Consider the following 13,226-nt stretch of genomic DNA (forward strand, 5'->3'; position numbering starts at 1 on the left):
GCACCAGACACCACTTGATAATACCTCTGGATGAATGTTTTAGGAAGTAATTAAGATTCTAGTTCAAATTAACGTTTTGGGTTATGAACTAACAGGTTAGAGTTGTATGGAACAATATTTAGAATGATTAGGAAGAAAAAGAAGTAGAAAGAAAAAGGAGTTTTATATGGACAGACTTGAGTTGTATTAAACTATTATCATGTTGATGGAGAAATGGGTAAAACCTAAAATGAGAAGGGGAGAAGTTCAAGGAATTTATGGAATAATGTGCATCCAACAAAAGGAAACAAATGTATGTTGCACTAGCTTGAAATGAAAGGGTCCATTTACATGGGAGTTTCTCTCAACTCTGCAGGTTTTTAGAGTGTCTATTGACTGGGCGATTTTAGATGGCGATTTCTCTTCCCTGGATGTTAAAGTAGGATAAAAATAATGTTTTGAAAATTTGGAGGTATATATATTTTCGAATCAATTTGGCCCTAAGAATCAACAAAAGAATGAAAAAAAGCAGTAGAAGAAAGAGAAGGAAATACCTATGATTCGCTTGAAGTTTACTTTTTTTTTTTAGATCAATAACCAGAGCTTGAAGTTTACTGTTTCTATGAGTTTATCCTTTGTAAGTTCACTCTTAAGTTTTTTGAATATATATATATATACTTTCACTTTTTTCCAATGGAAAAAATATTAGGTTGTCTATACAGCTAGAATTAGGAATAACTCTCAAGGTTTTGAGTGTATCACACAACCAAGGGTATCTGTAGCAGAAAAACACCAATAACCATGGAAACTTAAAAAATTAAAAATTAAAAAAAAAGCATGTGAAAGGTGACTCAACAAGACAAATCCTATGGCCAGACCACATTGGGAAAATGAAAATCACAAGAGTGACCCTGTTGTCAATTAAATACAAAAAATAAAATAATTTAAAGAAAAAAACCCTATAACCTTCATGATCACTGCTGATCAAGGTCAATCATCATGAGTCTAACGATGGAAGAAACTAAAGATTATGCTTTGATACCAAGTTGTAAACTCAGAAAAGCAATAAATCTTGTATATTGTAGTAGAAAATAAAATAAAAGAAGAAAACTGGTCTGAAAAAAATGAATAGAAGGGGGAGAAGAGAAACTAGGTTGGTAGAAAGCAATCATAGGTTTCTTACGCTCCCATCACTTTTATTATTCTTCGTAATTTACAATGAAAAAAATGACTAAATTGCCCCTTAACTGTGGCAACAATAAAAGAGTATAAGATGTAAATAAGAATGTGGCCCAACAAACCCACTACAGAGTCATTCCATAAACTAAATAAAGATAATAAAAAATATAAAGCTGTAAGCCCATTTTTCAACAGGGGTGTCCAAATATGGGAATAATCAAAGATGGCTCAACACAAAAAGAAAAAAATGGCCAAAATGAGAAAACCTTGTGTTTGATGAAAATTAAGGAAAAACTAACCTAGATCAATTTCAATCCTTTGGAAATTCAATTTCAGTCTTTCGGAATGAGTGCCATATGTGTTGGGGTTGTCTTATTTTTTAACCACTGGATTAGTTTTTAATCTAACGGTCAGTGTGGTCTGTCCTTATTTTAAGGCAGGTTTTACATATAAAAGGTTTCTTTTGTATGTAGGTTTAGTAAGTAGAAAGAAAGAAGTTTGTTCTTTTTCTTGTTGGAGAGAAGAAAAAAGAGAGGTTGAGAGAAAGAAAATGCTCTTGGTGTAAGAATGGGTTTTTTTTTTTTTTCATATTTTTTGTTCTTTAGGTTGAAAGAGGAAAGGGAGAACAAGTGTACAAGAGTTAAGGGTTGGCTTAAATTGCAAGCCACGAGGTATCTATACTATTTGTCATTTTCCCATTTTTTATAGTGAAGAATGGTTTTCATTTCTCCTGTGGACATAGACGGTAAGGCGAACCACACAAGTCCTTTGTGTTCTTGGTTATGTTTGTTTTTATTTGTCTTTGCTTGGATTTCATTATTTTTGTTGCTGTTGGATTTTCTTGGTTGCTATTTTATTTTAAATATTATGGTTTTATCCTATGGTGATTATTGTGAACCCCAACATTTTGATAAAGAATCTATGGTTGTAATAGCTTCTTGAAAGATTAAATAGAAAACAACGAAAGAGAGAGAGAGAGAAGAGAAGAGAAAAATCCAGAAACACTTAACAAGTCATTCTAATGCATAGGAATCACCCACCACAAGAATAATATGAAGAAAAAACATTCATATATCATTCTAATATCGATCTCAATGTTTTTTAGTTGTAACACATTCATAGATACTATGGGGGTGGCCAATCTTAACAGTACTGGGAAAAAAAATACAAAATTTCTACTATCATATGAGAACATAATAACTTTTAAACCACTTAAAAAATATTTATGAAACTTTAGACACAAAAAAAAAAATCCCTTTCCAATGTGAGTTGCATCCATTCACATATGCATCCCAACATCCATAATGCTCAAGAAAAATATATTAACATAGAAATCCAAAGCACTACAAAATCAATGCTGAATGTAGGTATCAAGAAAGAAAAGAGAGAGAGAGAGAGAGAGAGAGAGAGAGAGAGAGAATAAGAGGAAGAATCTTGGTGGATCCAATGGCACCCTTGCCCTTATTTTAATAGGTTGACATAATAAAAGGAGGAAAGATAATAATGCCTTTGCACTACTAACAAGGCACAATATATAATGCATTACAACACTCCCCTCAAGTTGGGGTATAAATATCAATCATCCTCAACTTGGTACATAATCTGTTATGGTGCAAGGCACTTACTCCTTTGTAAAGACATCAATCAGACTAGGTCGAATGGGCTCTAACCCGTTATTTTCTTATTATTGTTCTTCCTAGTTGCTTTGTTTGTTAATGGGCTTTTCCTATATGTTTTTTAAGTAGATTGATAAGTTGGCCGCTCACTCAAGGGAAAAGTTGTAATTTGATTAGTTTTAGTAAGATTAATAAAAGTTAAGAGAGGTAGAAGGGGAGATTATCCAACTCTTCTTCTTTTCTCCCTTTTTCTCCTTTCTTGTTGTCTTCCCCTTTACTTTCTTTCCTTGCTTAAATCTAAAATTATTTTGCAGAATTTTATTGTATTAAATCACATCTTGTATTATAGCAAGTCTTCCTTCTTTTTATTTTTCTTTCTTTTTCCCATACACTCTTTGATGGAGAGATAAGTTGTTGATTGTTCAAAGAACTTTTATGCCTAGTTGGTAGAGGGTTTGGAGAGTTAAAATCAGGTTGTAGATTGCCAAGAAAGTGAGGTTGGTGATTTTTTGCCCAAAACCCTAACCAACTAGAGAATTTCCAATTACAGGATAAAGAGATAGTTTGGGCATGGCGCTCAAGGATTTTGGGGTTCCTTTGATCTCTAGAAGAGGGTGGTTGTAGTTGGAAGAAGTTAAAGATGCTCTGGTAGGAGTGGTTGCTTATCCCTTTCTCCCAGAAGTCAAGTGCAATGAAACCCTAGATTTGGGACTTTCAGGTACTAGATTGACCTCAATTTAGTCCATAAAGACTTAAAAACCTTGTTTTTGGATATTCATTTGGTCATGGAGCAATTTGGAAGTGAGACAAAGCAGATTTCGGTGTCCGGGGTTGGTCTCGTAGATTCCGTTTTGACTGAAGTGACTACAATCAAAATAGATGGAGCAAATTATTTGGTCTAGGCACAATGTTTATAGTAGAGGTTAATAGGGGTATCTTATAGTCAGTAAGGACAAACTAGCAGAGACCGATCCTACATATGAAAAATCAATGCAAAAGAATTACACAGTGATTGGGTGGTAGTCAACTCTATACAACCCTACATAAGTCAATATTACCTCTGGATGACGTCGGCCAAGGAGATTTGGGATAGTGTCGCAGAAACATATTCTCGGAAATTGAATGCTGTAAGAACATATAAGTTGAAGAATGATGTGAACAATTTGAGACGGTGGGAGAATAGTGTAGATTTGGGATAGTGTCGCAGAAACATATTCTCGGAAATTGAATGCTGTAAGAACATATAAGTTGAAGAATGATGTGAACAATTTGAGACGGTGGGAGAATAGTGTAGATGTCTACTATTTTATGTTGAAGTCAATGTGGTAGGAGATTGATGTTATGAAAGCACTTGTATGGGAAAGTACCAAAGATGGAGAGACATACTTGAAACTGGGCAAAGATGAAATAACCCTTGCTCAAGCATATTCTATGGTGAGAAGTAAAGGGCATAGGGGACAAGTATAGTTACAGGGACCACCTTTAGAACACTTTGCACATGTGGAATAAAGCCAAAGGACCAATTGAGAAGAAAGAGGTAATATGTGTATATAGCAAGAAATTGAATCATATTAAGGACACTTGTTGGAAACTTCACCATAATCTTCTCCTAGAAAGGTTTCAGAATAATAACGACAACTTTAAGAAGAATAGTCAGCCTGGAAAGCCTAAGAATGCAAATGTTGCCATAACACATGAAAGAGGAAATAGAGAAAGTGAAGAGAAATCTACTATGGAGAAACTCGCAACAGTAAAGGCAAAATTCCTAAAAAAAATAGTTCTATAATGCTTATTTGATGTAGATGACAAGAGACTTACATATGGGTGAGAGATTATTAAGATCCATGTGTGAGTAGATGTATCCCACATTAGAAAGGGATAAGATAGGCAAGGGACTTGTATACAAGGAATTGACCCCACAACCTAATAGCTTAAGTTTTTTTGGTTAAAGGTGGTGTCCAAATCTTGTATACAAGTCTTATGCATGTGCACAAGATTTTTGGTTTTGATGACTCCCTTGTTTCCCCCAAAATGTAGAATGAGAGTTAATGGTTAGCTTAGCATAAGTTTCAATAAATGCACGTGGTGACTTTGATGCTGGCAAATAAGTGTGGACTCCCTATGGTTATAGGCAAAGGGCTCTTGGTTGGTGCATGTATAACTTTGTGTGAGACTATTGGATGCATGTATGGTAGATGTGTTCCACATTGGAAAGGCAAAGGGATTGTATTTAAAGGATTGGCTCATAACTTAATAGCTTAAACGTTGGGTTGAATGTGATGTCCACCTCTTGTAAATCCTTTATCTTTCTTATCCCTTGTCAATGTGGGGCACATTTACTCGCACTTGCATTCCAACCATCTCCCCTCCATTTTTGAGTCTCTTGTCATCTACATTAGGTACTCCTTCCCCAAAAATGGAAGTTCTCATCAAATCATCAAGTTTAACACACACCAACCAAGAGCCCTTTATCATGACGATAGGGAGACCATGCTCAACCATAGGTGGAGTCATGTGAGTCACCAACCGTTCTTTCCAATAACTCTCATGTGAGTCGCTGTATGCACTCATCAAAACCTACATCTAGTTAAACCATTAGCTCTAATACCATGAAATAAGTGTTCAATGCAGGTATGAAGAGAGAAAAGAGACATAATGACCCAGCACTACTAATGAGGCACGATATAAGAGGAAGAATCTTGATGGGTTTGGTGCCCCCACCCTTATTTTATTAGGGTGACATAATAAATGAAGAAAAAGCAAAATGTCCCTATATTACTAATGAGGCACAATATAATACAATACACCACACTAATCCTTCAAAGTTCATAAACTCTTAAAAATATGATCCATAATTGAAATAAAATGTAACATGTGGAAAGAACAAAACTTCCAAAGGAATAATCAATGTTTAATGTTCATGATGAGAAAAAGAGTTCTCGATCAATTTGAAAGAACCATAAAAGGGGGATATAGATCAAGAGAAATAGAGAATCAACACCTTTATACACTTAAGTTATTGACAAGGTTAGAAAGGGAATTAATTTAAACTGATATGGAAAAGAGAGAAGGGTATTGTAGGAGAGTTTGCATCAAAGTTAGAGGAGCAAAACTCAAACTTATCAAGTCTAAGGAAATTTCACTCTTTTGGCAATCAAAAGTATAGAAAAGGTAATATCTTAAAGCTCTTTTGTTTAAACACTCAAATACCATGCAATGCCCACAAGACAAAAAAAAAAAAGAACCTCTCTTGGGAGAGGGGGGAAACATTGATAATCTCTATAACCTCAAGCCAAAGTAAAAATTTTGACAAACTCATAGTGGTTCTAAACTAAAATCAATTGCAAAAATAAAAACAACAAACAGACATGATAAAAAAGGAGAAACTCAAAGAAATGTTGGGGAAAAGAAGCATAAAAAAGTAAGCGACAATCTTGACAAATCAACAACCACGAAAGTGAAAAAAAAAATTGCCATTCATTTATTTCCATCAAAACTGCACTGCCTCTAGCATTTCTAGATGGACCTGTAATATTTATTCGATGAACTTCCACAATTTACAAAATTAAATTCCTCATGACAAACATGTCATCAAGTAAAGTTACCTAAAGGGTTGTATTTATTTTTAGAATTTTGATTTGTATTTTTGCATCCAAAAGAAAGACTTTATTGTCGAACTTTCTTATGGCATGCTAGTAATAAGAAAAAAAACTAAATAAGTTTCTAGTAGTTCTGGAAAGTTATTAGGTAATAGCAAATCACTAACAAGTTCACAAGTATATTCTTTTTGGTTTATGATTATAGTAAACTTAAGGATAAAGCTTCATGACTTCTACTTTTTAAGACAAAATACTTAAAATCCTCATTAAAATATTGGGAAGTAGGACATGAGACACATGGCTTATAAATGAGATAATATTCAAAGTTTACATGGCTTTGTAAAAATGTTGAAGGTTTACGATCAACTTTTCTTAGGAGTGCCTACTTTGGTCATTTATTTATATTAATTGTGAAAGACAAGCTCATTGTTAGAAAAAGAATGAACAACCTATTAGTATGTTTTATATTCATGTAGTACAATAAACCATGAAATTAGTAAATAAAACTCCTGCTATCTTAAGCAAGAATATAAGAATTGTGGTGGCACAATAATTACAAACTAGAACTCAAACTGAACAAAAGATTTTGTTATAGTCTCTAGTTTGACATAATGATGATATATTGTTCGGATGCTTATACCTTGCATTTTTAATGGATGCAAATGTTAGATAGTGTATGCCCTTAACTTTAATCGGATTGATGTACAAATGCATTTATTTTAAATGAATAAAAGTAGATTATTGTTTCATGTTGATATTCGTATGTTTCTATGTAATTACCCCTTAAACTGGACACATATGAGACTTGTGTTAATTTAAAATATTCTCAGTTGTTAGATAGATTTGAGGGGTTTTTCTTGCCAAGGCTGACACTAATGTGTTGCTAAAGAAGTTGGGGCAGCATGTCTTAGCTTTTAGGGTTAGACCCAAAGCACATGTAGTGTGTATTTGGATGAAATGTTGAACTCAAACCATTTTTCAGTTATGTCCTAAATCTTGGAGATTGATGAGCAAAACTAAAAAGTTACACATAACCTATAGACTTGGTTATGGTATTGCACTAAGTGTTAGATTGGGTTGACTTTGATATACCAATCAGTGATATTCATAAAGGGTCAAAACCTGGGTATGTTGGGGCAGTTTGAAAATTCACTTGAGTGGGTGATCATAGTAATAAGATCAGTCCCTTTATGGACAAAGTGAATGATAGGGTTTATACTCTCTGATGGAAACCTAAACTACTGGCAGTGAATTTCAACTATTTAATATTTTATGAAAAATGTTTGCAAAAGATTTTAATCTTGGGATCCGTCCGAGTAGAGAGTGCAACACTATACCTTGCAACCAGGGGAGAGGTCATTCTCTGTCGAGCAGTGTTATGATCATTATGGACCGAGAGGTTAAGTGTAAGAAACCATTAAGGGTTGTTTACCTAATGGACTTTATCTTACTTAAGTCCACTATCCTTGGGTCTTCATAAGATGACTGAATTCAATGATTATTTAAGTGTAAATATTGGGCTCATATTGAGTTCATAGTTGATTAGGGGTTCATTGCGTTTAACAGTGAATTCATTCAAGCATTTTCATAGAGGCTCGGCCAAACCCATGTGGACATATATGAGGTCATTATAAGGTCCCATGGCATAAAAATTAGGCCTAAGTGGGCCAAGCAACATTATGGAATCGTGAGCCTTATAGCTGATGGGCCTAAGATCCATAATTAATATGATTAATTAAGCTTGTCATGTGTCATGGGGTGAATCTGGGTATGGAGCACCTAATCTTATAAGAAAATGTATATTTTTAATTAGAGTCCAAATCTAATTTAGATCTAGATTATCTCCTAATTAGATTAGGAGATAACTTTATAAGAGATAATAGAAGAGGAAGGGGCAGACCAGTCCAAGACAACATATTTTTGCAGTTTCTAGTTCTCTCAGCACCCTTTTGTCTCCTAGTTTTTTCCTAGTTCAACATCAACTATCTGGGACTGGTTTAGATCAATTTTTATTTGACTTTTGCAAGAAAAATTTAGGGAATATTAGGCTCATCATCCTCAATTTGATCCAAACAGTTGGATCTTAGTTTTGTTAAAATTTGTGTTATTGAATCAGCTTCACTTATACATTGCGTCATCTTTAGTGGAGGCTGGTTTTATAATTGATTTGGGCGTAAACTTCCAACTTGGAATTTGCATTTGTGGTATCCGTATCAAGTACAAATCTCCCTTTTTATTTGGTTTCAAATTTGGCCCAATTCAGTGCAAGAGTGATCTAGAAAAATATAGTTTTTCAAAACATAGGGAATTTGATTCCCAAAAGGATTAAAAAATTTTGAAATTTCGCCCAACCATCTAGTATGGTTCGACATCCCTATGATGGATCCTAACCCTTCCAACAACAAAAACTTTGCTCATATTGATAAGTCTGACTCTTGCATCTTCTGTTGATAAGACTTTAGATATAAGCAAAATCATTTTAATGGTTATTTGAATTAAGTATAAATCAAAAATAAGAGATTGGATTGGCATCATGATTTGTCTAAGAGCCTTCTATAGTTAGTCATGAATCCATTTTTTCTCCTTGATTATGTATCATGTACAAAAAGCAATTACTTGGGTGTCTTTATTGTGTATGAGTTCTATAGTTCTTTTATATATAGAATTATGTACCTAACGTTGTTAGAAAGTGATTATTTTTCAAGGCTTTCACCGTTAATAGTCATTGTATGGTTTTTGTTATTCTTGCAGATTGTAGAGAGTCATAAACTATACTTTCTTCAAGTGGAGGAATACATAATTCAATACTAATATTTATTCTTCTACACATTGATGTAGCTATGCCATTCATAGAGAAAAGCATATTGATCTTACTTTTTTGTGGTATGGATTAAAAGATAACATTAGTCATTTCCTCTCCTCTTTTCAATTCTAATGACTACTTCTGTCATTCTCCCAACCCGAGAAGTCTACAACCATGGTAGCTACTATATAATCCTTCAAAATCTTAGTTGTCATGAAGCAAGCATTTAATGATCATGGCCATTATGTCTTTGATGATTGTCCAAAGTTTTGTAGGAATTTTCTTTCTCAAAACTTGTATTCTCTTGCTAATGTATCTTGGGAAAACATGCATTTGATAAGAAGGGACAAGCTCTAATTTTTTTCACCATTATGATTAGTGTGTGTGTGGGGGGGTTATTTTAGGTCCTTTTTAGTAGATATGATGCAAATATTTTGAAACCAATTATTGTAACCACAAGAATATCAATCAATGCTATGAAAGTCTCAATGTATGACCAAATTCTAAACAGTTGCAAATCCCTATATGATAGAATGGCTAAGTTTATAACATTGAAAAAGTTATTTCAACATTATGCAATTTCTCCCAAGGGACATCAATGTAAATTATTTGACAATGGTGCAATTACAATCATTATAGAGGATTATTCACATTTCACAAATGAATATAACTAAAAACCTCAAAGACACAAATCACTATTTAGGAAATGAGTAAGCTTATCCAAACAAGTTGGAGCTAGGGCTGCAACCTAGGTCGGCCCATACTACCCAATTGAGTCTTTACACAAGCTTATAAACTTGGAAATTTATGTTTTTGGTTGGGCACAAACCCAAAAAACTTAGACTTGACCTTAATTTGGTTTGGTTTGAGGCTATGGTATTAGGTAATTTAAACATAAATTTGTGAGAAATGTGTTATCACACCTTATATGAGTATCATTTCAATTAGAAAGATGCTTGTGTATGAATAACATCAAATTTGGGATTTTAGGTAGAAATAGCAATTTGTATTGATTAACTCAAAACATTTCAGGTGGAAAAATATGTTTTACACAAATTTGCATTAATCTATCCAAAACACAACAACAACACAACACCATTTCACCAAACATCACCATATTTATCTAATGTATATATGTACTTTTTTATTACATATTCACATATTATTTACACTAGGAAATATGCATGTGAGAATTTTGAAAATAAATGAGTTATTAAATAATATATATTATTAATAATATTAATTAAAAAGTCGATAAAATGAATTCAAAACATACATAATTTTATTATACATATATTATTAATAAATATATGTTCTATTTTTGTTGACACATAAATTTACACACAAACTAATATTAAATATTGAAATCTTAATTGTATTAGATATCATTCTAGTTTTAAGGCTATCTATTCTTGAGAATGAAAATTGGTTTAATTAAAAATAAAAATATATTAGTGACATTGAAAAGTGGCACAACGTTACATATAAGAAAATTGATCAACACTTTCATCACTATGCGATTAACAATCTTGACTCAGTTCAAGACTACTACATTAATAGAATCTAGACAATTTCACTACAAGAGCTTTGTGTATCACTTCCACTAGTGTCAATGTGGTTAACAATCTTGACCCATTTCAAGAGTACTACATTAATAGAATCTGGAACACCTTCCCTATTATAGAATTCATCAAAATATAATTTTTTTTTGTAAACTACTATTTCATTCATTAATACAACAAATTTGAAAGCCAAATTGGCATGATGTGAAACCATCCCCCCTTAGGATTGGACATAAAACTAAATAATTAGCCACAATGTTTTAAGACTAACTAATATAGATCTAAGCAACACACTAAAAAATAGTAGTTTATTTTTAATATCTTGTAGTAGAAACCAAATATTACTGCCAATAGCAATAGAAACCCCTTATAGAACTTGAATAAAAGGTAGGCAATTCTTGATTTAATGGGCAGAGCCATCCCTCATCTTGTTTAATTTTCCTATTTATCAAAAACAAAGTAAGAGGTAAATAGTCGCAATTAATGCAAATGGAATTTAGACTCAAAACACAAGTAGTTTGTAGACTTTGAAACATAGCATACACTTTAGAGAATAAGGCCTAGTATGTGTGATCAAACAAAGCTTTTGTTGTTCATAAAAGATCATTAGAACTAAGAATCAAAACGCCATAGCCAACATAAACATTAGCTATATAGCTACCACCAGTTCACACTTAGGCAAAACAAACATAGGGAGCTCAGGGACCAATCAACAACCTATTTGTAAATTTAATAGTTAGCTTTTGATTATACAACTTATTTTTAACCTGTTTGCAAACTTACTTGGAATTCGATCAAAATTTAATTTGCATATAGAATTATTTTGTCATAAAAAGAAAAAACAAGAAAATTGTAGTATAGTTATTGTAAAGAACTATTCCAACACCTGAAATTGATTAGTTGTGGCTCCAAGACCCTATAGTAAATGGATGCACCTATTGTTTTTAGGGAGGACTACCAAAGTGTAGATAACACAATGGTTAATTTGGGACCATGTACTCATTTGGATAGTTATATTTTGGTTACTCCTTTAATGGCATTGCATACCCTAATAGTAATATTGATAAAGTTTTACCATGATGGGTCATGATTGTTGTCTTAGTTCTCTAGCACAAACATGACAAACATCATGCAGATAGCATAATCCATAGAAATGATTGTGTGAAAAAAATACTTAAAATGATCTATTACGATTTCATCACATTTTTAATGGCGATTTAGCAATATAGTACCATATAAGCCATCTTGGTAAACGTTTACAATGATGGGAATGAAGTGTTAACCTGTAATTTGGGGGTATAAGGTAGTCATCTCAGATGTATGATATTGTTTGAAAATGTGTTAAAGATATACTCGACATGGCGGTGGTGGTTACCTTTTGGTCACCCTGCCTTTAGCAGTAGTGCATGCCCTGGTTGCTAGCTTGGCAAAATTTGATCAAGATGGGTCAATAGTGTTTCCCTTGTTGTTTGGCATGGACATGACAAATCTCATATGGATAGCATGATTCATGGAGACAACTTTATGAAAACTTAATCAAAGGGATCTGTTATTATGTCATCCACCATCTTAAAATATGACCATAAAGTACAAATAGGCCTGATTCAGATTTCTAAATCCCAACCCAGTTTGTAGCAAATTTCAAAAGTCTAGATAACGTCAACAAAAACATTTGATGGACAGATTCCCACACCATATAAGATAACTTGTCTATGCTCATGACCTAGAAGACAAATTGCCATTATAGAGAGCATGATGGCATAATAATAGACTCTTTTGATTAAGTTTTTATAAGATTAATTGGCGATGAATCATGCCATCCAAATGATGTTTATCATGTCCTCTCTAATGACATTAACCAACACCTTATATCCATCTTAGTAACATTTTAGCAAATTATCACTTAGGGCATGCGATGTCTATGTAATGGTAGCTGAAATAACTAATACCCCATACCTAATATACATTTCATTCATTATCAAACAATATTACACATTTGTGATTGTTGTCATGTGCCCTCAATTTTAAAATTAACACGTTAACCTTATCTTGGTAAATTCTTACCAAGTTTGATAATATGACTTTGAATTGTCAAATTACCTTTAAGGAGAATAACTGATAGTATTATGTCATTATATTTAAGTTAATTGATATAGAACATGTTATCCAAATGATGATAGGCATATCCTTTCCATTGAACTTCACTAACACTTTAGACCCATCTTGGTATAATTTTATCTAGGTAGTAAATTTTTACTACTTAAACTCATTGTGGTGAAATTTGTCAAATGGCCATTAAAGAAGTGGTATACACACATTAACCAATACTATTTTGTTTCTGCCATTCAGTTAATTGTAAGGAAATATATTATCAAAATGAGGATGATCATGTTCTCCCAAATGAATTTAGCCAACACCCCAAACCCACCTTGATAATATTTTATCAAGATAGTAGTTAGGGCATGTAATGCCATTAAGGAGATGGTGT

At 32.9% G+C, this 13,226-nt stretch overlaps 1 protein-coding gene across 3 annotated transcripts in view; it reads left to right on the top strand.

Annotated features, from left to right (window-relative positions):
• Nucleotides 1-9,454, top strand: part of LOC104588763 (Leucine-rich receptor-like protein kinase family protein) — a 32,802-nt gene extending 23,348 nt beyond the window's left edge. For 2 of the 3 annotated variants that reach the window (XM_010246834.3, XM_010246833.3), the window contains one exon: nucleotides 9,125-9,454. In XM_010246834.3, the coding sequence (XP_010245136.1) occupies nucleotides 9,125-9,141 (17 nt within the window). In that variant the 3' untranslated portion in view covers nucleotides 9,142-9,454. Of the gene's footprint in view, nucleotides 1-1,763; nucleotides 1,830-9,124 lie in introns of all 3 variants that reach the window. The other variant, XR_733846.3, reaches the window with a different exon arrangement.
• Nucleotides 9,455-13,226: the final 3,772 nt, after the last annotated feature.

Source organism: Nelumbo nucifera, chromosome 3 (assembly GCF_055504915.1).
Source record: "Nelumbo nucifera cultivar China Antique chromosome 3, China Antique-T2T, whole genome shotgun sequence".
NCBI lineage: Eukaryota > Viridiplantae > Streptophyta > Magnoliopsida > Proteales > Nelumbonaceae > Nelumbo > Nelumbo nucifera.